The sequence below is a fragment of the Haliaeetus albicilla genome, chromosome 19 (assembly GCF_947461875.1).
Source record: "Haliaeetus albicilla chromosome 19, bHalAlb1.1, whole genome shotgun sequence".
In the NCBI taxonomy this organism is placed as follows: domain Eukaryota; kingdom Metazoa; phylum Chordata; class Aves; order Accipitriformes; family Accipitridae; genus Haliaeetus; species Haliaeetus albicilla.
The window spans coordinates 15022746-15047403 of record NC_091501.1 but is presented as its reverse complement, the minus strand read 5'-3'; the positions used below and the strand labels follow the sequence as shown (position 1 = coordinate 15047403).

The 24658-nt window shown below is 41.6% G+C and overlaps 1 protein-coding gene across 1 annotated transcript in view; it reads right to left on the bottom strand.

Annotated features, from left to right (window-relative positions):
* PTPRO (protein tyrosine phosphatase receptor type O) overlaps nucleotides 1-24658 on the bottom strand; it is a 159025-nt gene that overhangs the window by 23767 nt on the left and 110600 nt on the right. Inside the window, 9 exon segments of the mRNA XM_069807805.1 lie at nucleotides 416-484; nucleotides 2224-2344; nucleotides 3730-3862; nucleotides 6545-6684; nucleotides 10243-10363; nucleotides 13013-13164; nucleotides 19380-19491; nucleotides 21456-21649; nucleotides 24107-24227. Coding sequence (XP_069663906.1) covers nucleotides 416-484; nucleotides 2224-2344; nucleotides 3730-3862; nucleotides 6545-6684; nucleotides 10243-10363; nucleotides 13013-13164; nucleotides 19380-19491; nucleotides 21456-21649; nucleotides 24107-24227 — 1163 coding nt within the window.

The following is a 24658-nucleotide window of genomic DNA, read 5'->3' as shown; positions in this document are numbered from 1 at the left end:
TAATGGCACTGCATGAAGACAGTTGCTAATTGGTCATGTACAGGCAAGCTTACTCCTGGATGCAAATATATCTCTGTGGCAGCGCTAATGGATTTATAGATCAAGTTTCTACACTTGTGTTATTTTACAAAATATGTCTGTAAGAGAAAGGAAAAAAAATATCCTCCCAAAACACATCTATGCAACTTGGTTGGCATGTATAAACATAATTTCCTGCTAAAAATAGCAGGTAACAGAATACATAGTCTCAAGTCATCACTCAAGAAATAAAATACTAAACTAACAGGTAGAGTAGTTTTATCTTGAAGAGGGACAGTGATGACATAAAAAACAAGCACTCAAGATTAAGGATCGTATTTGCCAAAAAGCAGAGATGGGGAAAAACATAGTTAAAAGCTTTGCTTCAAACACTCACCAGTTATAGGGAAGCTTTCCATCTCTCTCTAAAGATGCAAAATTGACAAAGGTTCCAGCCCCACACTCCCTGTTTCAGGAAGAACATTGGGTACAAAGTTACCATTTTTGGATTCACAATGCTTGCAATGACATCGACTTAACAAAGAACTCTCAGAGTTGTGGAGAAGTGCTGAACACTCACATCTGTGACTAGTTCTGAGATAATCTGTGATAAATGTAACTGAAATCCCTTAACATAGTCATCCAAAACCAATAAATGTTCAACAGCACCTGAGATTGGGTTTCCTAATAATGCTTAAAAAGAGTGAAGCATAGGAGAAGTTGCTAATAAAGATCTCCAATAGACCTCATCTTCTGCGCAGATTTGAGTTTTCTGTAGTCTGGCACTAGCACTAGTTGCTGGCCTCAGTACACATGCTAAATATTTACCTTTCTATACTAAACAGAGTCCCAGCTCTAAGGAGAAGATGTATAATTGTCTCCATTTGACAGGATCATGGTAATTTTGAGTTCACAAAATAATTGTGGAAAAAACCTGAATTTCCTGAATAACATCCCAGTGAATTTATCGCAAGTCCATTATTTTCAGCTACAAATGATAAACTGACCACATAATGTTCCCTGAAAGATAGCTTGCAAAATATGTGTGATGTGGTCATCCATTGCATGGAATACGTAGCCAAGACATGACACATAAAATGCAGTGTCTGCTAGGTAGCCAAGTGCAAGATTCTTCACATAAGTTTTTTTACATGAAATAATTTCTTTTCTTGATGCAGTACAGTCAATTAATGTAAAATACATTACGTAGATTATAAAAGGATGAAGACTCCAAGACACTTCCAAAACCAGGAGGTGAACCACATATCAAGGGTGTGGAGAAACTTCCACAGTTTCCTCAGGCCGTAACGTAACCCACATTAAAGTGAACTGTTACAGATAAGACCAGCAGGAAAAGGAAACTGAATTTCAATATTCAGGTACAAATGATTGGTGCAGGTAGCTGAAGGAACCACAGGTTTTATAAAAAAAAGGTTTATGCCTACAAGACAATTTTTCCCTTCATCTGTATGACACATCAAATTGGGATTATTGTTATAGGTGAACAGCAGGACCTGAGATCCCTTCTGGATTTGTGGGTCTTAGCATATCTTTGGCTGCATCCTGACTGCATAGAAAGACAAGGTCTAGGTGAGCCCATATGCTCTTTCTGATGCTGCAGTTCCCATAGGAAGGAAGCCCATTAGAGTGCAGAATTTGGACAAATGGAAGACCAGGCTTTGGAGGCAGACTGGCAAATGCTCTAGAGAGAGACTCTCAGGGCCCTGGGCACATCCTTCCTCGTCCCAGGGGTTTGGCTGCCAGGCCTCTGAAATGCAGCATCCTGGACCTGATGGACAAACCATCTTATCTGTTGATATGGAAAATCTCCTGTTCCAAACAATATGAAAGATTTGCAAAGCATCTTGATGTCCTGCTCGTGCCCAGTTGCCTCAGATCCTAGTTATCCTTTAGGTTCCTGACACAACCCTTTTATAATAAGTGACTGCACTTCTTATAGACCCAATCTTGCAAAGCTCAAAATGAGACAAAGGTTGAGGCTTATAACTCAGGCCAAGAATGAAAGTAGATAGAGGGAGAAGACACGCTACTCCTAAACAGCAGCAAGACAATTATTTTGAAGGTATCGTGTTCACAAGCATCTCAAGCAGCACCCATGCACACAAGCATCCTCAATTGCAACTACTGTCACGAAGTGTTTATTGGTGTCTGAAATTTTTGGAATTAGCATAGATTTGGACTTACCTGGCCATTTGTAGATGTTTCCTCCTGAGTACAACAAGAGTCACCAGCAGCAGTCCAATCAGAAGGATGCTTAGGATGGCTAACACAGAGATTACCACTACGTTGGGATTCATCTCAGTGACTGTACATACAAACAAGGACTCTTGGTTATTCGATTCAGAAGCGCTGACAGTTTGGGGTTTTTTCTTTCCCTGAATGTTGACAGTGTTATTTTTCTGAACTGATCTCATTCAGCTTGGAGTGTTACAGAGAGAAAAATCTACCACTAGGGATAAAGGGAGGTTTAGACTAGTTATTGCTCTTACAAGATTTCTGTGGGGAAATGACTTCACTCTGGCATTTTGTTAAACTTTGTCATGTTCTCTTTTTTTTTTTTTTTTATCTTTTTAACTGACATTCGTAACGCAAGAGAAAAGGGTGAAGGAAATATGAAATACAGATATTCATCATCATCTATGTCTCCAAAGCACATTTCAACTCTGAAGCTGTTCTTCAACAGTAATCAATACCTTTTCTGACCCAAAAGCAAAACAACAGGCTGAGTCTCTGTAATATACTGGGCTGAAATTGATTGAATTCCTTTGGCAAATAAATTTTAAAAAAATATTCTGTTTTAAACAAGAGCTGGAATCAACCCTCAATAACAAAACCCTGATTGATTTTAGTCCACATTACATGCTTATTGACTGTACTACGAGACCCGATACCCTGTTCTACTCACTATGTAAGAAACCCTCTCTACTTTGCTTGCTCAGAATAACTTTACATCCACAGTCGTCTAAAGAAGCATTTTTTAGATTAAAAATCATGGAGATTTTTAAGCTAAGTGTCAGACACTGAACCCCAGCGTGGAGTGGTGTATGATGAGCAGGACTAGTGACTAAAGCTACTAAACTCCCTAACTAAGCAGAAATGACACTGATCATTCTGAAGGGGAGATTTTAAAGAAAAGTCCAGTGTTCTGGGCAGTTCAAGACCGATATTCTTTCTTCAGAGTCAGCATAGAGCCAGGCCCACAACAGGCCCAGGGAGCCTCCATCAGGAGCTATCCCTTTAGGGTGTGACTGCTCAAGATCCTGCAGTGGCCCTTCTCCTTCTCTCTCACCCTATCTCCACTTCTTTACTGAAAGCAGAAAATGATTTTTTGCCTTAGCAGCTTATAAATGTGATTTACCTCTTGTTTGGGCTTGGCTGAGAAGACATTTTCCTCTGTATATATCATCAAGCAGTACCTGGGTGTTCAGCCTTGACACCACAAACTAGGTCCCTGATTTCTAAAACCCAGTAGAGAATGAGCCTCTAGTTCATATTTTTCCAAGTCAGTCCCCCGGCAGGGATTTTCCTACGGAATTTTAAAGCTGCTTCCCCATCCCATCCACATCTGGCAGCCTTTCCATGATACAAACATCCCCTGGGGCCAGCATTACCGAGAGCAGCTTTAGAAAGCAAGGAGAAACAGATGTTGTAAGTGGAGGAGGAAGAACAAAGCAGGGAAGTGCTGCTCACCCATGGTGGAAACCGCAATGAAAGTGGGGACGCTGGGGCTGTTGTGGCTGAAGGTGGTCACGCTGCAGTTGTAGGAAGTGGCAGGCGTTAGGCTGGAAATGGTCACCACGTGCGAGGAGACAGTGACAGGTTCCTGCAGAGATGGGGAAAAACACACACAGAAGCCTGTCTCTCCTGTAAATGCAAGAGCACAAATCAGTGCTCCCCCCTCCGCCCGTATATACATTTTGACCAGGTAAAGGCAGATCTGGTGAAGGAAACCAGCACTGCGACACCCAGGGAAGGCAGCCAGGGCCTGCCCTTGAAAATAGGCAGTCTGGCAGAAGAGGGGAGAGGAACAGGGGTGAAAACAGCAGGAGGAACAGCCCAGAGCCCCCCAGGCCCCCTTGGGGAGGGCAGGAGGGTGCCTCGCAGGGGGGCTTGGTCAGGCACACACTTGAGGGGGGAAAGCGCTGCAACCTCTGGGACATCATCCCAGAGATGGGCAGAGCTCGTCAGCTCTGCTTACTAAGCCATACAGGTAGGAGGAAAACAAAGTTATTTTTTATTCAAAGCGCAGCCAAAGCAGCCACAGTCTCCGCACCCTCGTACGAATGTGTGTCATCTCTGCCTCTGAGGCAGTTCCTCTGGATGCGAAGAGCTGCGAGTCGTTTGAGTGGCCAAGGTGAAACACAAAGCTCGAGCAAAGCCTTTGGTAATAACTACGATCAGACATCCTACACCTCAGTTTTTCTAGCCAGTAGAAACTCTTTACGTAACATATTTATACAATGTTTTAATTACTGTGTCCCTGGTAAACACTTGTGTTTTTTAAATGCTGGTACAGCAAAAGAAAACAAATAGAACACATGCATTGACTTAAAGATAGATCCCCTTAAGGTTCTCAGAGGCTTTTCTATACTCTCCAGCAGAACCAAGGGTGGGTTGTAGATGCGAAAATAGGGACACTGAGCCAGTGGTTTAGAAAGGGAACAAGGAGAGGTTTCATGAATGAACTCACTCCAGATGGGGCGTGCAAGATGCTGCAACAAGTCCCGAGCACTGGATTTTTGCAATGGCCTGTTGTCAGTCATGGGCTCCTAGGCAAGCAAGGGTTCCCGTTGCAGTGCAATTCTGAGCTATGTTACGCAGATGAAATCACATGTACGTGAGTGTAAGGGAGGAGACTTTTATTCCCTGAGCTAGAAGGAGGGGCCACAGTTTGGCAATTGGACTTGGTTGGATGTTTTCCATTTTCCCCTCTGGGAAATTTAAATTAGTCAAACAAACCCCAAGATGTTCAAACCCGGAAAGCTGTTGCTGTTCATTTTGCTGATTTGAAAATAGAGGAAAGGGACTAAAATGTTCATGTAATTAGCATGGAAAATCACAAACAATGACTTTTCACCAGTCTAATGGGAAAGCATCCCTTTTTACAGATCAAAAAGGAGCCCTTCCCCTTTTTTCATAGAGACAGAAAAGAGAGTGATGAATCTAATGACAAGTGAGCTGACAATCTCTGTGCATTTCCCAGTGCCAGATGTTCATGTCAACAAACGAGACACCCACTGAAGCTCCTGCCAAACGGAGCAGTCTTTTCCTGATGTTCTTAGAACAGATCTGCTATGCACTAAAGCTGCAAATCCTATGGTACCTCCCTTGCCTGATCACATCATTATTTTGAATCTCTGCTAAGTGGATAATGACTTCATGATCTTTAGCTATTCACTGTGAAAAAGCAGGAAATCTAGATGTGGAATGCAATCTATCTAAAAGATTAAAGTGCATTTAAACATTTTTTTTCCCCCTTAGTCAGTGCCTTTCTTGATTTAACAAGAATATTAAATAATTCAGACTGGTCTTCCATAGGATTAAAGAGTGTGTATGTCTCTTCTGTGAGCGGTTAATTTTTTACTTTTTTCTGAATGATTCCACATTATGTGTGACAGTACACATGACAGAATGTTGTTTCATGGCATGTAGTCACAGTGATTCACCACTATCATCACCGTTACCATCAGCTAAACCTCAAAGAAAGCCTCATAAGTTGCATGGCATTGAATGTCAAGGAATTAAAACTACTACTGGTCGGTTCTTCACTGAACGACGTTACCAGTCTAAACACTCAGATATTCAGGTGCACGCTGAGCACAGGTACCTAACTGGACAGAGAGAAAAGGAGGTTCATTTGTGAGGCTGAGAAGGTGAGTCTTGAAGGAAATACCCTAAGAGACAAAATGCATGAGGAGCAGCTGCATTTGCAGCATAAAGTTACACTTTGAATAGCAGTGACGGTCCTACTGAACTTCAGTTAACAGTTCTCAAAGCCAGGAATAAAGTAAGCCAGAAATAATTAAATGCAGCATAAAAGATCTCATGGCACCTAAGTATGTCTATTTTTCCCATTACTTATCAAGCTACCTGACCATTTTTCCCCTCCTCCCATTGACATTCCTTTAGTTTTGTGGCCTTTTGGGTTTTGCATGGTATATTAGAGCCATTTTCATGAGCAGCCGAAGACTGACACTCTGTTGAACATACATAGCTTCTGCCCAGCTAGTTATAATTTTGTCAATAAGACAGAAGCCAATTATAATATTGCAAAATAATTAAATATTTTAGTATTTGAAATGCTTTAGTCATTTAGCTTTTAAAGATTTAATTCTGAAACACCTTACCACATTTGGTTTAATGACCTAACCTGTGTACTGAGCATAAAATGTCATTGGGCTTTAGACACAAATGCTAAGCAGCAGACACCAAACCAGAAGGATGCAAGGACCAGTCTCAGTTTTAGAGATGAAGAGCAGAAACCAAAGAAGAGAAGCTTACATACCTGGACTTTTGTTTCCTGACCAGATCCAGCCTGCTGGCAGTAGACTTCAAAGAAATCAGCCACTCCTTCTTCCACCCACAGCAGAGTCACGGAGGTCTGAGTCTTGTTGACAGCAAACAGTGATTTTGGAGGGGCTGGTTCTGGTTAAGAGAAAATCTGCTTTTATTAAGCTTATCTTTAAGTTTCCAGACAACTGAGAAGAAGCGGCCTTGAACAAAAATAAAAGCAATGCCTGATGTCCTTCTATCTTTCATTTCCTTCAGATAAAGCCTGTCAATGTAAAGCCCTACCTCTCATGATGATAAACTACCACTGTAAAATGGGAAGATGATGAAGTGTCTTGGTTTTTCTTCTCTATTTAAACTGTTCTCTATTTGGACAGTTGGATAATTACTTCACTTCCCTTTTCAGCAAAGCCCTTGTTTGAGAATGATCAGCGTATTCTATTAATAGAATGATGTTAGCAGAAATTCTTTCGGGAGAAGATGACTGTCCACCTGTAAGCAACACATTTGGCCTGAGAAAGCTTTTCTTCACAAGGCCTACCCCAGGAGATGATAAAGAAGCAGCTTCCCACAAGTGAAGGCCATCTAGGTTCATTTAACTGTAGCAGAGGAAATATTTAGTCAATTAGCAGTTTAAAAAAAAGCTTGCAGTCTTTTTTTTTTTTTTTCCAGGCTAACATTTAAGGGCCATTGGATCTGTGCTCGTTTCAGTTAGCTGCAGGAATTTTCTCTCCTCACTGGATGCAGAAGTCCACATCTCGGGGGTCTTCAATTTATTGCTTTGATTTTCGTCGCTGTTGTGCCGGATGAACGGACAATGGGCAAACATATACAAGGGTCTGGCAAGGAGGAGACAGCCCCATGACAGGAGGGGTATGGAGGCTCTCCTGGGAGTGATGGCATCAGAGATACTGTGAAACACGGCCGGGGGTCTGCACCCAGCACCCCTGGCCCCGCGTGGGGTGGGGAACAGCTGCCGCCTCCAGGGCCACCTTGGCACCCGCGGACCCCCGTGGCTGGGCTCTGACCTCCAGCGGAGGCCACCCTCCTCTGCAACCTCACCTGAGCCAACCTGGGGTACAGAAAGCACAGGAGAACAGGGGGGGAACCTTGAGGAGCAGAGGGAGGAGCAAACAGCCTAGGCAATGTGTTAAGGCGAGATACACTTTTTTTCCCAAGATTATTTAATGACCAAGGCTTGATCCTGATTTTCATCCTGATGACTTCACACAACAGGTACTGGCAATCCCTACCTTTCAACGCCTCAGGCATCCTGGGCTCCTTTGGTTTGCCTTCACAGAGTGCAAAGTTTGGGTTGTACATTTCCGAGCTGTTCTCCACAGTGTTCAGATTTCCTCATCTATGGATGTTTAATGAAAGCTGTCATTCTCCAACAATGACCTGATTCCAGGATCCTGACACACTACATACAATGTGCTATGTACAACAACATTTTCTCTTATTTTTTCCCTTCACAAATAATTTGTTATTCTCATGCAGTGAGATGCTGTCACAGGAGCCTGGACATGATGTGTAAGATCTGCCACAAAAAACTTGGCACAAAGCACTTGCTCAAGTGGTTATAGACATTTTGGAGACATATCTGATCCTCAGACAATCAGATCAGTGTTCCAGGGTTGGAGGTTTCCAAGATTATATTGGCATTAGGGAGAGAGTTGGGTAGGGACTGAGGCACTTTCACGTGGCTTCTTCTGTGTCACGGGGATTGCAGTGTACATGTTGTCCTAGAACTACATAGGAAAGCGTCCCTCTCTCTTAATTACAGCCATATATCTGCTCTTGGATTCAGAAACACATTCCATCCCTCACTCCAGGTAAAAAATGGCCTCAATTAAAATATGAGTTTTGCATTTGGGCATCATCCCAAGCAAATCCTCCTTTTGCCTCCAGCAAATGGCTTGATTTTTCTGCAAGTGGAAAGTTGCCAGGATGAAGCAAACATCATGGAGGGAAGAACATTTGGCAAGAGTGCTTAAGTGACTGCCAAGTGCTGAGTCGTCTATCACTTAGAGTCAGTTCCCACTACTGCTAATTACAACTCCCATTGCTCCCTGAGAAACAGAGAGAAGGAAAACCTCTGGTAAAATATCCTTACTATTGTCTATTCAAAGTGCAAACAGCATAAAGAAAAATAAACAAAACCAAAACCAACAAAAACCCACACCCAGAAGTCGAGAAGTGATTTATTGAAAAAGAATTCATTCCACCTTCTCTTTGTTGTCAATGAAAGAGCAAGAGCAAAATAACTATACCAGTTCGATAAGAGACTGCCTGTCCATAAGCAAAGAAGAGGAAGATACAACTAGGCTGCAGGGTGTACAACACGAATAGTACATGGCACTTTTGGACCTGTCTGAAAGATAAAGCTAGCTGATATTTTGAAATACTCCCCTAAAATATTTGGACAATGGTAGTGGGGAGATATACTCAACCTCACACATCCACCCACCCAGTCCTGGGAATGAAGAGCTACACGCCTGTAACTCTGTGCACAGACAAAAGGCATGGGGAAAACAGTGGATAGGACTTACACAGGGAAGAGGAAAATCCACGGAATTTGTCTACATCTTTCAAGTATTCCCTTTGGTGAAAAGACCTGGAAGAACTTCAGATTCTTATGGTTGTACTGCTTGCTCCAGCACTGTTTAAGAGATCTGAGTAAGAGCTACCGAGAAAGATGAATGAATAGACAATGATTGCTTCAAGACCTCTAATTTGATTAGAAGTTACAGAGCCCTTTAAATTCACTTTTTCACTGTCACTCAGGAAAAGTTTATTATGCGTATAGAGAAGATAATCCAGTTCAAAATTACTAACTCTTCCTTACCCACCTTCACAGTGGAGTTAATGCCTGTGAAAGCAGTTAGGCACGCTTCAAAATTTCACAGTTTCAGGTACCTAGGGCTCAACAATTCTATGTACGTGCAAAAGCAAAGTAAAATCTTTTAAGGTATAATGGTGTAGTGTCCAGCCTTCCTCATAGGTAAAGGAAGATGTTAGGCATAAAGTTATATTTTAAAGTCCTACATAAAGGATGAAGTTCTTAAGTCTTTTCTTGTTTCTTTGAGTAGATTACACATATTTCTCTTAGAGTGATGCTGGGTTCCACAGCCATGAATCTGATTCATTTTTTTAAAGAGTACTGTCACTGAATTGTATTTAAAGATACATTTTTCATCTTGGAAGACTATGGATATGTCCAGGGAGAGAGAAGGGGAGACAGGAAAGCAGACCAGGTAGCAGAGTGCAGACCCAGATATAGGCTTGTCAGAAACAGGGAAGATTCTGCTTTGTATTAAAGGGTTCATCTATAAAGCCTGAGTCGCAGTTCCCAAAACCTGCCTGTGTTCAAGACCTTAGGGAAGCAACTATGAAGCAGAGTTGTTTTCCCAGCGAGGCATTAAGCGATTTCCACTCTCCTACTTCCACTTACAGTCAAATTCTGCCACTCTTGCTCCTCTTGAGTAATACTATTTCAGGAGAGTAGCTTCACATACAGGAATGAGACAATCTTCACAGCAAGCTGAGGTGAAAGTTACAGCTTTGCAAAAGAAATGCAGTCACAGGTACATGACTGAAATAAGGAAGATGCTGAATCTGCTGACAGAGTTACATTTACAGTCAAATGAGAAAAAAGAGTGAGTTTATAACTTACAAACAAGCATTTCTTACCCAATTTCACAAGCTGGGGCAGGGAAGTATTGCTGCCTCTTTCAGTACAAGCAGTCACCGAAAGGTTGTAAATGTCCCCTGGTGGCAAGCTCAACACTGCAGTCATCACGTTGCGTGTTACCTACAATAATTATAGACACCAACTGTTAAATATGACACAAACCATACATCCTTCTTGTAAAACTAATCTGGTCACTTAATATACTACAAAGTAAGTTCTGTGCATCACAGCAGGTGTCTTCTGCATACTCTAGACTTGTTACATGAACAAGTTCCCACTGACACCGGCTGTGGAAAGCGTAACACTTGGCAGAATATCACAATGCAAAAAGAAGACAGTATTAGGCTGTATTTTCTATATGACCAGTGAAAATTTAAGGAAGAAAGAAAATCTCCCCCATACCAATGAAAGTGCTCTTGCATCTAGATTTTTCAAGTTGTGCAAAACACTAAACAAGCCATGGATTTGAGTCCACTGCAATTTTAAAGGAATTTAAATCAGGTCAGATATCCCTCAGAAGAGTACACAGGACACATATAGGCAAGCCTTCATATATCCTAAGAACCTGCAAATTAAATCCAGCTGGGCAAGTCTAACACCTACCTGGAGACCTGTCGACTTGACAATAGATCTCAGGGGCTAACTTCAGTCATCTGCAAGTTTGAAACCAGATATGATCCAAAACTAAGCTGAGATTCATAAGATTATGGAGAACTTCTTCCTGTTACTTTAGGGGTGAATAAGCTTCCCATTTCTCCAGGGTCATGGAGAAGGACGCAGAACCCAGATATGCAACGGACTATTTTCAGAGCACTTGTAAACTATCTACAAAGGGCACATGGAGGCATCTCATGCTGGTTTTCACAGTCTCTTAGTTTTCAGGTTGAAGCTTTCAGTTCCAAGAGAAACAGACAGTTCTGAATAAAGACTAACAGGACTATGCACATTATTTTCATCACTTCTTTAAAAACTGACCAACTTCTACAGAGTCTTGGGAAGTAACCAAATAGCAGGAACAAAAAGTCACCACTGCCTGCTAGTGTTACCTATTTATTTTAATAACCCCACAAGAAAAACAACCATAATAACAATCTTAATAATCTTAATAAACCAGATAAAAATATTACAATATAGTATGATTTTTGAAGGAAACCGTTTCTGAAAGTGACTAACAGAGCTTAGGAGAAGAAGTACTCCCTGATGCCTGCAAGCGTATACCCATATTTACAAATACAAGCAGGACAATAAAAGTTAGCTATAGAAAGGTTGTTGCAGGAATTTCCTAAAGAATACTTTCTAGGTTCCCTTGTCCTGAAAATAACATAAAGACAAACATTTCTAAAGACATTCCTAAAGCTCTGAAGTTTTATTTGTAGCTATACTCTATTGTAGATACGCTTTATTTTTAATGTTTTATTTAATCTAAAATTACATATTCAGTACTCTTTTTAATTTAATTTCATATTCAATATTTATTTTATATTTATTTAATCTAAGATTTTCATATTCAATGAAGTCGAATGGCACAGAAATCAGATTTTTCCTGGAAGAATAATAACCTTACAGAGAACATGACTTTTGGAAGGAAGAGAGGAGAGGGATATCACAGCACAGTTTTTTTAGAATTTAATTGTTAGAATATTTTCTTTCTAGGAAAAAAAAAAAAATTTGGAGTTTTCTTCGTCATTTGAAACAAAGATCCAAATATTGGAAGTTCCTGCTGTTCAGAAATGTCATGTTTTTGAACAGTTCTACTAATCATGTAATTAGATTCATGCTGCAACAAGCTCCAGATGGGTTGCACTCTTGCAGCCACTAGGAATCCAATGAAAGCCGGGAGGTCCCTATAAATCCAAGCGAAAATTGCTGACGAATTTCCACTTATGCTGAAAATCCACTTCCAATTCAGCTGAGTCTTCAGCTGTAGAAGGGAAACCTTTCCCTTGAAAAAGAGCAGGCACTTTCTCCCTGTCAATGATTAAAAGATCAATAGCGGTGTAGAAGACAGTCACAGGCCACAGGCTGTATGAAGCGACGCTGCTGGCCGTACGCCTTCCTGCGCTGCAGCGCTCCACCGCTCCTTCAAACACTTCTCACTGTACGTCCAGGGGCTGCTCTTTTGCTTCAGGTTAAACATGCATCTCAGCACCTTACAGCAGCGTGACTTTAATCCATAGTTGGAAACCCCGGATTTCTTTCTCGAAGTGATTTTTAAATACGCTCAAAGAGTTCAAGAGAATCTGCCAAGAACACAACATCTGGCAAGTTTTCTAAGAAGTGTACACATTCTGGGTAACCCATCAGTTAGTGGAACTTGTATTCAAACAGAAAATGAAAAACATAATTTATAAAGATGTCTGTTTGACAAAGTCAGAAAATGGGAAGTGGTAGTACCTGGCCCGAATAAACTAAAAAAACTGAGCCGCTAGTGTAGTCTGGTTATTAATAAATAGAAACTGAAAAGACCATATCTGTTCGCTAAAAAATACTTTTTATGTTTTACTGTCTGGAGCTCAGAAGTTTATAAGCTATTTTTAAATTCTTACCTAAATGATCAACACTTGCACAGGATCGCCATAGAACCATTTTGTCCACTGGCTGTTTTGAGAGCTTGAGTCTTTGGAAGTGCCTGCTAACACTGTGAAATAACTTTAACCGATCAGGCTTCTACCAATCTTAATCAACTTGCTTAAACTTTATAATAGAAAGTTATCAAGTCATCAGAAAAAATACAGAGAAATGAGCAACACCTTCCCCCCTCATACTCACACTCTTCTTGATTTTCTTCTTTCCTTCTGCAATGACCATCCAATGCAGCATCCTGGAATGAGAAAGGTCAGTACCATCTCCTCCATAGGTCCAGGTGACGTACAAAAGGTGGTTGTAATATTCTATAGAGGTAATCTCAGGTGCCACTGGTGCTGAAGGAAGAAGGCAAGTGTATTATAGACAGGGTCTAACATAGCTGATTATCAAATCCAGTAATAAACTTCTGCCAAAGGATACTATTAGGAAGACAGTATCACAAAGATAGCAAAAAAATATTAGTAAAAGCATCTGCACCCAAGCACTAGCTGAAAGAAACAAAAAACAGCATTTAACCTGGGATATATTTGGACCAAAAATACATTTCTGTTTGCAATCTTTCAGTTTAAAAAAAAAATAAATATCAAATCATGAAGCTACTGGCTGATACAAGCCATTTTTTGAGTCAACATTTATAAATGGAATTCAAAGTCAAGTTAAAAGCTTCAGATATTGCTTCACTGTGTTATAGCACTGAAACAAAATGACAATCAGTGAGAAATAAAGAAGAATTGTCACACTGAGTAATTTGGATAGCTTTTCCACAGGAAAAAATATCTTCTCTTTATTGAGCTTGCATCTTCCTAGGAGGAAAAGCCCCGAACCTGCAGTTTTCCAAATAACATCTTCTTGCACAACAAGTTATGGCCACCTTTGTTCCCCGGGCGGAATTCCCACCATCACAGAAGGCAGCCGCCAGGCGACAGCCATCTAAGCACCAAGCGTCTCGTCTCCAGGCATATGGTAGCTACATTATTAGGTGAAGCAGCTGTTGTCCCTCCTCTTCCTCCACACACCCAGCTCCCGCCCAGCGCTGTCCCCTGCGCTGCGCAGCCCCGACTGCCCCACCGCGGCCCCGTCAGCCCGTTTGACGGCCTGATGCTGCCAGCAAGGCTTTGGCTCCCTGTGCAGCCCAAGAAGAAAGATAGCAACCTCCAGAGCAACGCATCTCCTCCTAAAATAGGTATTTAAGGTGAGAATTACCTCCTGGAAGTGTTATCAATTAATATGCACAATGTGATTGAAATAACCAGGGACCTGCTAAAGTCCTGTGTACACCCCCCCCCCATCAGTTAATATTTAAAGGAAGGAAACAATAACTAGACATGATTTAGGGTTTAGGGATAAACTATTAGACAATGGGGCTTTGTAGATAGGTAGAATGCTTATGTCGGAAAAGATAATGGATTGTGGTCTGATTAACAAACCTTGAAGAACCGCTTGGAACTGCCAAGACAGAGTAAGAAGTAGGTAAAAGGTAATTCCTACAGGGGGAGAGCGCAACCACCGATTCATTGACCACCTACTCAACTGATACTACCTGCTCAAAAGAAGACAACGAGGGAAGAAGATAGAGTCTGCGCGTAATTGACCACCTACTCAACTGATACTACCTGCTCAAAAGAAGACAACGAGGGAAGAAGATAGAGTCTGCGCGTAATTGACCACCTACTCAACTGATACTACCTGCTCAAAAGAAGACAACGAGGGAAGAAGATAGAGTCTGCGCACTAATTTACATGAGAGGCGAAAGAAGAACGAAGCAATTGTTTAGAAAAATAATGAATATGTATTATTTAAGTATATAAATGTGGGAATTTTTGAGACAAGGGTGTGCTGTCTTGAGACAGGCACCCATTCATGCGCATCAGTGAAATTAATTTGAAAACACCTCGACTCTGTGTGGCACTGGCTTGCACACAGGATAAACAAATCTGCTTTTAGGACGGCAGAGGTGCCTCTCTATTAATTGCAGAGGGACTATAGGCGGTCAGCTCGCCTTGATTGCCTAATTCGGAGGTGCAGGTCCCCAGTTCGGATTTCAATTAAAACTGAGCGGAGACCCAAAAGTGGAAGTCAGCGGTCAGTAAAGCTCATAACCCCCTCTGGAAGCGGCAGCAGTGGGACAGCCCGGATAAGACGTTTGACTGCGTGTGCTTGGCCGATTCTTTAGGAGCACGGTAGGGAAAACCATGGGGCCGACTGAGCCTCCCCCGCACGAGTCCCGCCGAGTCCGGCGTGTTTGGGCAAAGGCGGCTCGGGGGGTGGGGGGTGGGCAGTGCCCTGCGGGGGTCCTGCCCGCCGCTCCCCCCGGGTGAGGAAAGGCAGGACGGCCTCGGAGCTCGGGTCTCTCCGAAGGGGCCACGAGATGTCAGTGCTGCTCTCGGGAAGGGTTCTGTGACTGGCACCGAGACGTTCCTTGGGGAACCGGCTGACTGAAGTGATGGCTGAGGAGGGCAGCACACGCAACGCGCGGACCATGAAGAGTCGTTTAGAAGCGTTGAGCAAGACTATTCTCTCCAATTAATCTCGAAAATGGCCTTTTATGCTGTTGAGAGGAAGCTACCTTATTTAGTGTGAAATCTTTACAGTAACGCTTCTCTTAATTTCTGGAGTTCCCGGTCCATCCCTACACAAGGATTCCTTACAATTTAAGGTCACGACTGGCATGATTCTTACACGCCAATAATAATTTCCTCCTATACCTAAATATTGATGACATGCCTTCCCTCTTAACGTTCACACAGCTGTTTGCTTGAGGTATCTGGCACCGAACATCGAGGATACGTGAAAGGAGACTCGGGGCCAGGGCTTGCGTGACCCACTCCCCTCGCACCGCGTTCCCCTGGGTGCTGAGTAGCACCCAGAGGCTCTACGTCCCCCTGCTGACCCGGCCCGAAATGAGAGCCAAAAGTATCCACAGGTCCAACAGACAGCAGACGTGGTGGTACTCACCGACACCAAGAGTTCGCCTTACTCTTTTTGCTTCTCCCAAGCTAAAAGCGTTCTCACAGTAAAAGAAAATGTTGGTGGTCTAAAGCGCCCTCGCTTAGGATTGCTTTAAATCCAGCTGTTTACAGCAGGTGGCATTAAAAACTCATTAGTCACCACAGCAACACTGGCAGCACCACAATCTCTCCCTGCGTTAAAACAACAGCGTGCAACCGTTGCTGCAGAAGCCTGGCAGAACAAACGCCAGTTTTGGTAAGTCTCTGGGATCCCCCAATCTCCCCCACTCTCCTGGGGATGTCTGACCACTTGTTGTGGGAGAGAGATATATATCATCTGGTCTCCTGTAACACCCTTTTCATTCCAGGTACTGCAGTTCACCAAAGCCCCAGCCTCGCCATAGACTCCACGCGAGCAGTGGAATCCTGCGTTAAGGGAAATGCTTTGGCTGCTCTGAGCTTTCAGCACAGTGTGGTCCCAAACTCCCAGATGACCCTTCTGCTTTGTTTTAAAAAAAATCAAGCTTACGTTCCAGGTGCAGAGGTTAGCTTTCCTGTTATACATGGAAGAACTGACAGATGGTGTACTGTCAGGAAGACTACAAAACCTTCATTCTAGTATTTTAAAATCTAGGGCTTTTTGGTGGGGTTTTTTTGTTTGTTTTAATTCGTGGCAACCTGTGCAGGGGAGGTAGTGTTGTTCAGAATGATGTGGAAAGGGACCAAGTGCTCCATAAAACCATCTGTTCCCTCTCTGAAAAGAGAGGCTGAGGGTGATAAAGAACTCTGCGGTCCCCTGGTAACTTGAATGAGTGAAAAGGCAGCACCTACTGGGGACAAACATTTCAAACCTGCAGATGTGAAAAATTGGCATGCCATTTTCTTGCAAGTTAGCCTGACAGCAGTCCCTGGACAAAGCTGAAGAGATTGCAGGTAGTAAGGCAATCAGAGGACAGGTGTCTGTTCAATGGTGACCATCTATTGATAAGGACTTATAATTTGATCAAATCAGATTGCTCTGTTAGGACTCTTAAAATTCCCTTAAAATGCTGTGATCTGGCTCACTGCTATTCAACATTTTCATCAACAGTCTGGAAGTAAAAGCACTGCTGAACCGTGCAAGTAACATGGCAACTGGCAGAGGAGTGGAGGATTTAGACAGGGCTGTGATTTGAATTATTGGCCCCTACGCTGGGCCTGTTCAAACAAAATGTATTTCAAAGTGCCAGGTGCAAAGTTGAGTCTTTAGGAAAAAGACATGCAGACAACACTTCCCAAATGACAAATTCGGGAAAGCAGCTACCATAGGAAGGAGTCAGAAACCACAGAATAGCAGCAAATCAACACAGACCTCCAGCATGATGCCACAGCAAATGCAGTCATCTAGATGCACAAACAGGAGAGAATTGAATAGGGAGCTGATTTTGCCTCTGTAGGAGTATTCAGCAGGCTGGTATTACACTTTCAGTTTTCACATACTTTGTTAAAGACAGCAAAAATTAGAGAGGCAGAGCAGGGAAAAAAGTAACATGAGAAATTGCCTTACTGTGAGAGCACCTGAAGAGTTCAATGGGAGCAATTTATCAACAGAAAAGAGTGAAACTAAATTCTTTATAGAGACGGGGAAAAAGCTTTGTGTCTCTTCAATCAATAAGAGAAAAGTGTAACAAGAATTATGGACTGAATATTAAAACTAGACAAATTAGATCAGAAGCAAAGGATGAACCTTTGATAATAAGAGGAATTAAGCATTGGCACAACTTTCTGGTTGGATATTTCACTGAAGACCAGATGACCTTTTTGAAAAGAGGTTTTGCCAGCCACAAGTGGATGACATTATTTAAGAGATTCATCCGTTTCTGGTTTTGTCTACATCTGCTAGTTAAGGCGTTGATTGATGTTACATCTAATAGCAGTAACTGTCTTTACTTTCTCCATACAGAGATCCAGACTGATCCTGATGATGGCTTATATTTTGGAATAACCTTAATCTCCCTGATTCCTGATGCAGATATTCAGAGACACAATATTGAAGCGTGAAGGCCCCACTGGGACATTTCCACTCTAAAATGCTGAACCTGGTACCCAAATCAGTTGGAAAAGACATTTCTCCCCTCCTCATACAGCAACAAACCAGCTAGAAAATTGCTTCCTTATAGTGCTACAGAAAAGCTGATTGATGCCAAAGGACAATGAATATCCCTGGAGACCCTTCACAGGGCCCTGGTGGGTGGTATGAATTTCTGATACACTGGAGAAGTGCCAGAGTTTGTCGGCAGTGCAGCTTGGGATCAGATATCTCGGAATGAGAGGGTTTCTGAAGACTTCAGTGAAGCTAGGTCTTAACCTGCTAATAATTTTCTGTCGTGGCGCTGTCGAGCACAGGCACTATATTAATCATCATTGCAAACGGGTCTTGTTCAATTCCTTCCTCAGTTCCATCCTCTTAGCCTCTCACTGAAAAGAATATCTGGGACTAGGCTAGTATTTGTTTTGGAGAGAGTGGCTGGGACCTTGTAGGCCAATTTTCCTCATAATTTGATTTCTACAGCTAGAAAAGAAGACCAACTCATACTTTATTTCCTTTCACGGTGCATCTGAATTATTTACTGCTTTCAATCACCTTCTGCAGGGTGAAGTAAACAGTGGTACATAGAAGCGAAATGATTCAATAGGGAACTTTGACTTAGCCAGCCTGGATGCTAGGAATGCATGGCAAGGCACTAACAGGAGCTCTTGTATGCTCTTCCCTCTCCAGCTGATCTGTCTGACATATTGAAGATTCGAACCCGAAGTATCTGATAAGAGACAACAGAGTGTGTTCAATGCAAGGCCAGTCCCAGCTAGAAGAAGGTGATCCATGTGGTTATATCAATTTACTGCAGCTGAGAATTCAGATTACAAATGACTTGCTGGCACCACAAAGTTTCCCAAGGCCAATTTAGCCAATGTGGGTGCAATGCTTTGATCACAGGAGCACCCTTGTCTCCCTACTGTGAGCAAGCAAAAAAAAAAAAAAAAAAAAAAACCAGCAGAAAAGGCAAAGCTGGAGGACAAGAATAACGTGCTACCAAACTTACTACCTGCCTCGGTCTGCCTAAGAGCGTATAACTCTGCTCCATGTTAGCTAAGGTATCTGAGCTGTGGATTACTGGAGGAGGGAAAGAGGAGGAAAAGGCAGTTGGAAACACCGCAAATGTATGGAAAAATGTTTCATAATATTAGCAAACTGAAGAATTCAGATTACTTATATACCTATTAACTTTTCAATGTGTAAAACATACAGTGCCAAAAAAGGTGAGCAGGATCACTGGCCCTCACTGGAGCCATGCATTGAGCTGATGGAGGACTGGAACAGAGTAATCAAGCACTGTGCTTTGCATAGGAAAATAATATATATTCATTTAAAGCAGTCCTCAGAGCTTCCTTTAAAAAAAATTAAAAAATTAAAAAAAAACCCAAAACCCCCAAAACAACCCCACTTAGCTGTTAAATATCCTAACTTGCAAGTATCTGCAGGTGAGACACAACACCCAAGTCGGACTTTCTCAACAATTCTGCTCCTGGGAGCATTTCCACAGACTGTTCAGACAGCTGCTTACCTGTTATGAAGCTGATGGTGGAGCTGTCACAGCAGCTCAGCTCTGGGTCCCCCCAAGTCACCATAGTGACCCGGAAATTGTAATACCAAGCAGGCAGCAGGTTAGCTATTTTCTGTGAAGTGACAAAAGACAAACAGCACCTTAGGAGAAAATTCACCATCATGAGGTGTGACTTATAAAATACAACAATATTTATAAATCCAGTGCCACACTCATTTGACTGAGGTCCCATTCCTTACTCCAGTAGAAATCTATGTAATTTGATGTTTGAAATTATTCAAAAATCTGTGCAGTGGGAGCAAACACGGTTGTGACGGCTCTGCTGCCGTTAAAATGAAAAGCCTCATATTTTTAAAATTCAAAACAAAAGCAAATTGGAAATAATGAAAATTTTCAACAAATCAGAAATCGCTATTTTTCACAGATCTCTGCTGTGTGCAGTGGCCTTTTCTCCCCACTTTGTGGACTATTCTTTTTATGCTTTTTAGAAAAAGTTGTATCCAATTAACACCAAAACCTTGAAGATGGTTGGACTTCTTCTGACATGCCCCTGGTAATATGGAAAATACCAACACTGCTTTGACAATTTTAAAATAAGATACAGAGCACAAAATGAACAAAGCAACTAAATAGAGTGAAAGGACAAATTCAGTTCCAAAGGTTCTTTCTCACTAAGTGATAACGTTTCAGGAAATAATTTTTGACCTAAGCTGTCAGATAGCTTGATTTTTGATTCCCCTGCCTTCTCACTGGGCTTGACACTGTTGCTCCAGTATACACGACTCCGAGATGTCAGTAGATCACAGGGAAATTTGTGGGACACGGTGGGATTCTGGAGCGCCTCTAGAGAACTCAAAACAAAAGTTCACCAATACCTACCCGTATGTTAAATGCCATAAGAGAAGAACAGGAAGGGACTCTTTTTCTAATTCAGGATTACCCCTTAAAATTATTCTTTAAGAAATGCCCACTTTGGCTGTGATATACACTGTCACACTTCAGACTGAAATTCAGACAAAGGAGTTCCAACTTGGCTTCTTTGAACAGGATTTGCAACAGTAAGGGAAAATATCATCGCATTTTCTAATGAGCCACATTAACTCTGGAAGATGGCATTACTTCTAAGATGACTCGGATCACTCAGGTGTTAATCTAATTGTGCTGAGTCATGATTACAAGATATTAATTACTCATTTGGTAAGTTATTTTTGTTTTTAATTTCCCCAGAGATTTATATGCTAAATTTTCAGTCACGTACCCAATTACAGTTAAGCCGCTGTAGCCAAAATGACTCCACAAATGGTATTATGCAAATCAATTACGGTAAATCACTGTGGCTTTCACAAGCAGCAAAAGTTATTGCTATCCTTTTTGCATACTCATAACTTTCTGAACAAGTAATTTGAGCTAAAATTGCTTGCTGTCTTGTGCTACAGTGAAGTCTGAATAAAATCTGTTCACCTCCTCTAGGAAATAATGGAAAAGAAGAGGAAGATTTCACTTCATTTCTGCAAAGATGCACTTGTGTATATGTGTATGCATGTTCTTCTAGAGATCAGTTTCCACCTAGTTGAAATCCTGGCATAAGTCTTTGTAGCTTCAGAAACATGAAGGCTATTTTCACAAGAGCATCTCTGTAGCTAAGCCTTCCAGATGGCACACTATAAGACTAGCCCGCAAGCCCCAAATCCATATTATCAATATTAATTATGTAGATAAGGGTTTGGACTACTCCCCCCAAAGGAGATGATGGAATTTTTAAAGCCTTGACTGACAAACTGACCCACAAACTGAAGCTGCCTCCGGACTTGCTGAACATGCCCATTTGTCAACAAAAAAGAGGCTCATCTCCTATCTCATCGCTCTGCTTAAAATTTAGCATGGTTCAGCTGGCATTCCCTTACTTTAGAATAGAAAACGCCTCTAGCATCCTGGCCATTTTCTCTGCTCTGCCTGGAAAAACGTGCCAGGCTTAAAGGCATATATACATGTTCATGGGGGAAAGACAAAGAAACGTCACAAGGTGCCAGGGCCACACAGGCATGGGAAAGCAATAGTCAGTAATGGTCACTTTACCACGGAAGCAGTTAAGGAGACGGTGGCTGCAATTTCATAGTAGGTTGTCCACTCAGAAGTCATCGTCGATGGGTTGAAGTAAAACATTTCTACAACATATTTCCTGAACACCCCAAGGAAAGGTCTGTTCCAGCTCAAAACCACAGCAGTAGGTCCCAAAGGGTAAAGCGTCAGATCCTTTATTCCAGTGGGCACTATAAACCAGAAATTGTGGTTAGTGACGTTTGCATTATCAGTTACACTTTACTTTAAAACAATACGTTTCCTTAAGCAAGGTCTACCTATTTCTGGTTTGTTCCTGACATTAATTTCCAAGAGCTTCCTTGTCACAAGCAGTCAAATACCATTTTTCAGCATTTGTTCTCCAGTTTGTTATGTCGTCTTTTTCAGAAATGACTACAGGGTACTTGGTGTTGGCTGCTTAGCCCAAGGTAAAGCACAGGGCTTGCTTTTTCATAACTGGAGGGTTCCATTCTACTTTGAAAATCAGGATGTTCAGGAGAAATTTCAAGTTGCTCAAAACCAAAAGCTTTGAAAGCCATAACACTTTGGAAGATGAAGACTATGAGAAAGAACAGGTTTTATGTCTAGCCCTCCTTCCCTGGGGAACCTAAAGGTGCTGCCATGTATTGCTATTCTTGCCTCACAGATGATGACACTGAGAAAGAGGAGTCAAGTGATTTGAAGAATGTCACATAAGGGTCAACTTCTGCAACCCTTACTTGTCTGGAAAGCAATTATTCTTCATGACTTAACTGAGGCTACTTAAATAAGTACTTTGCTAACATTTGCAAGGGTTGCAGAGCCCCAGCTATTGTATGCTGGGTCAGAGCGGAGACCAGCACCCAGATTACTTCAGCCCATGTGAGCGTGTGATTGCCTTTCCCTTCATAAATCATTTACCACATCTTTTCTTTGCTTTCTCTAAAGTGTTAATACTCAGCCAGTGAAAGTGAGGCTTAGGAAAAACATGGGGAGAATTGAATACTTTTTAAAGTGTATTTTATCTTATTTCGGTTTCATTCGTCATTAACCACCACTGATAATTTCACAGAACAATTTATTTTGCAGTTCTACTATTTTAATATCAAATTCAATATCCTGTTATGAAATGAAAAGTCATACAACTGTTGTTTTACTGCATAAAAACATCCCCTTTATAATAAGAAACTTATGAGATGTTTTGTATAGAAACTGATTACCATTTTGAGTTTAGTAAGAACCTTTTATGGTTGTGAGGCCGCACAAAAGTGGAGAAAATGAAGGAACTTATTTACTTTGGGAATATGTGATTTTACTTTCTCAAGTGCAAATAGAATTTTGCAGATTTCTGAAGTAACTACAGTGCGAAAGAAAATCAAAAACATTTGTAAAAATTGTCCAGTGATAGAGATTTTAATAATAAAATATACATAAACTTACTATTTTTTCCTAAATATATCATACTCTCTTTTCAAAGTTTTATTCAGACCCAATTAATGAAAATATATAAGAAGATTGCCTAGAATGAAAAGGGTCTCACTATATTAACTAGTCCACATATTTCCTTTCATTTAAGGATTCAATTCTTAAGAACTTAACTTTGGGGTTTTTGTTTCACTACATCACAGAGAAGCAGCAGAATGAAAAATACTGAAGATCTCTAACTTTCAGCCACCTGCTTTCCCACAAGACAAACTATTTGTCAAAATGAGAAGCTGGGTGACTCAGGTTAAATATTTCTCTGCAAATGTAACTGTATATACACTGAATCTCTTTTCTCTTTGCCCTTTCTCTTAATACATTTTGTTAAAGTGGTAACCTTAACAAAATAAATGATACTGAAACTGAAAGATACTGAATTCTATCTTAAGTGACTACTTAGGAGCCTGGTGGAATACCAAATTACAGGCACGGGGCAGTAGCTCTGCCTGTTGGCATAAAACCACATTCTTGAAAATGTTGCACTCTGTCTCAGAGGGTTCTTCTTATCTTCAAATTTCAAAGCAGAGAACATCAAGATCCACTGTTAAACTCAAGAAAATGAAGGCATACACAGCTGAAGTTGGTGATGGTCATGTAGTACTGTAGGAGATAAGCCAGCTTTCCTGACCCTTATCACTCTGGCTTTCAGACTGGGCCACATTACATCCTTCATAAAGCACATTTGCAACAAATGCCTTAACAGCTGTCCCACACACTTCATGAGACAGTGGGAATGAATCACGTCTAGAAGTGCCCACATCTCTCCATGCACCACAGACCACCTGCAGCTCAGGCTGGCTACACCTAAGTGAGGTGACTCCAACCCTAAATGACAGAGACCATGAGCACTGCTAGAGACAAACATATATTCAGGTGTCCAAGAGTGAAGATGATTCTTTTCACAGGGCGCTCTGTGTGTGAATCCTGGCCATAACTGCTCTGTAGTTAGGTTTGGTAATAACTTAACATTTAAATGTGAAATATCTATCTTCCACTGAAGGAGTGTTTTCCCTACAATGGGCTAGACAATACAAGAAAAATATTCTCAATGAGTGTTCACTACATTTGAAATAACCAACGTGACAATTTTGTACTCCTTCGTGGGCTCTAGGACTTAGTGAATATACTACACATATTTAAAAACAAAACAAAAGAAACACATTTCAAACAGTAGATGCAGGGGTTACCAATGGAAAATGTAACAGGATCAGAAGGCGGTCCAACCAATGGTCCTTTCCGTAGGTAAACCACAACTTGGTACTGAGCACCAGGAACAAGATTTTCAATGAGGCTGCTGCTTGAGTTTACCTAATAGGAGGGGAACACATCAGATATGAAGTTTTTACTTGGTTAACTAAAAGAATATTGAGACTATACTTGAACTACTCCAGTTACAACACACATTATTCTGAACACACTGGCACCAGCGGCTAAAACTCCATTCATTAAGCCCCAAATGCCTAAACTGTGAAAGTGGTCAGGACTGACTTGACAAATGATCTGACACAAAGAATCACACTTGCCTTACTGCATAAGGTCAGCTGTCACACTGCAGACCCACTCTCTCCTACTGTGAAAATTTATTGAAATATTCAGGCTACATTATTCATAGAATCACAGCATCATAGAACAGTTTGGGTTGGAAGGCACCTTAAAAATCATCTAGTTCCAACCCCCCCTGCCATGGGCAAGGACACCTTCCACTAGACCAGGTTGCTCCAAGCCCCATCCAACATGGC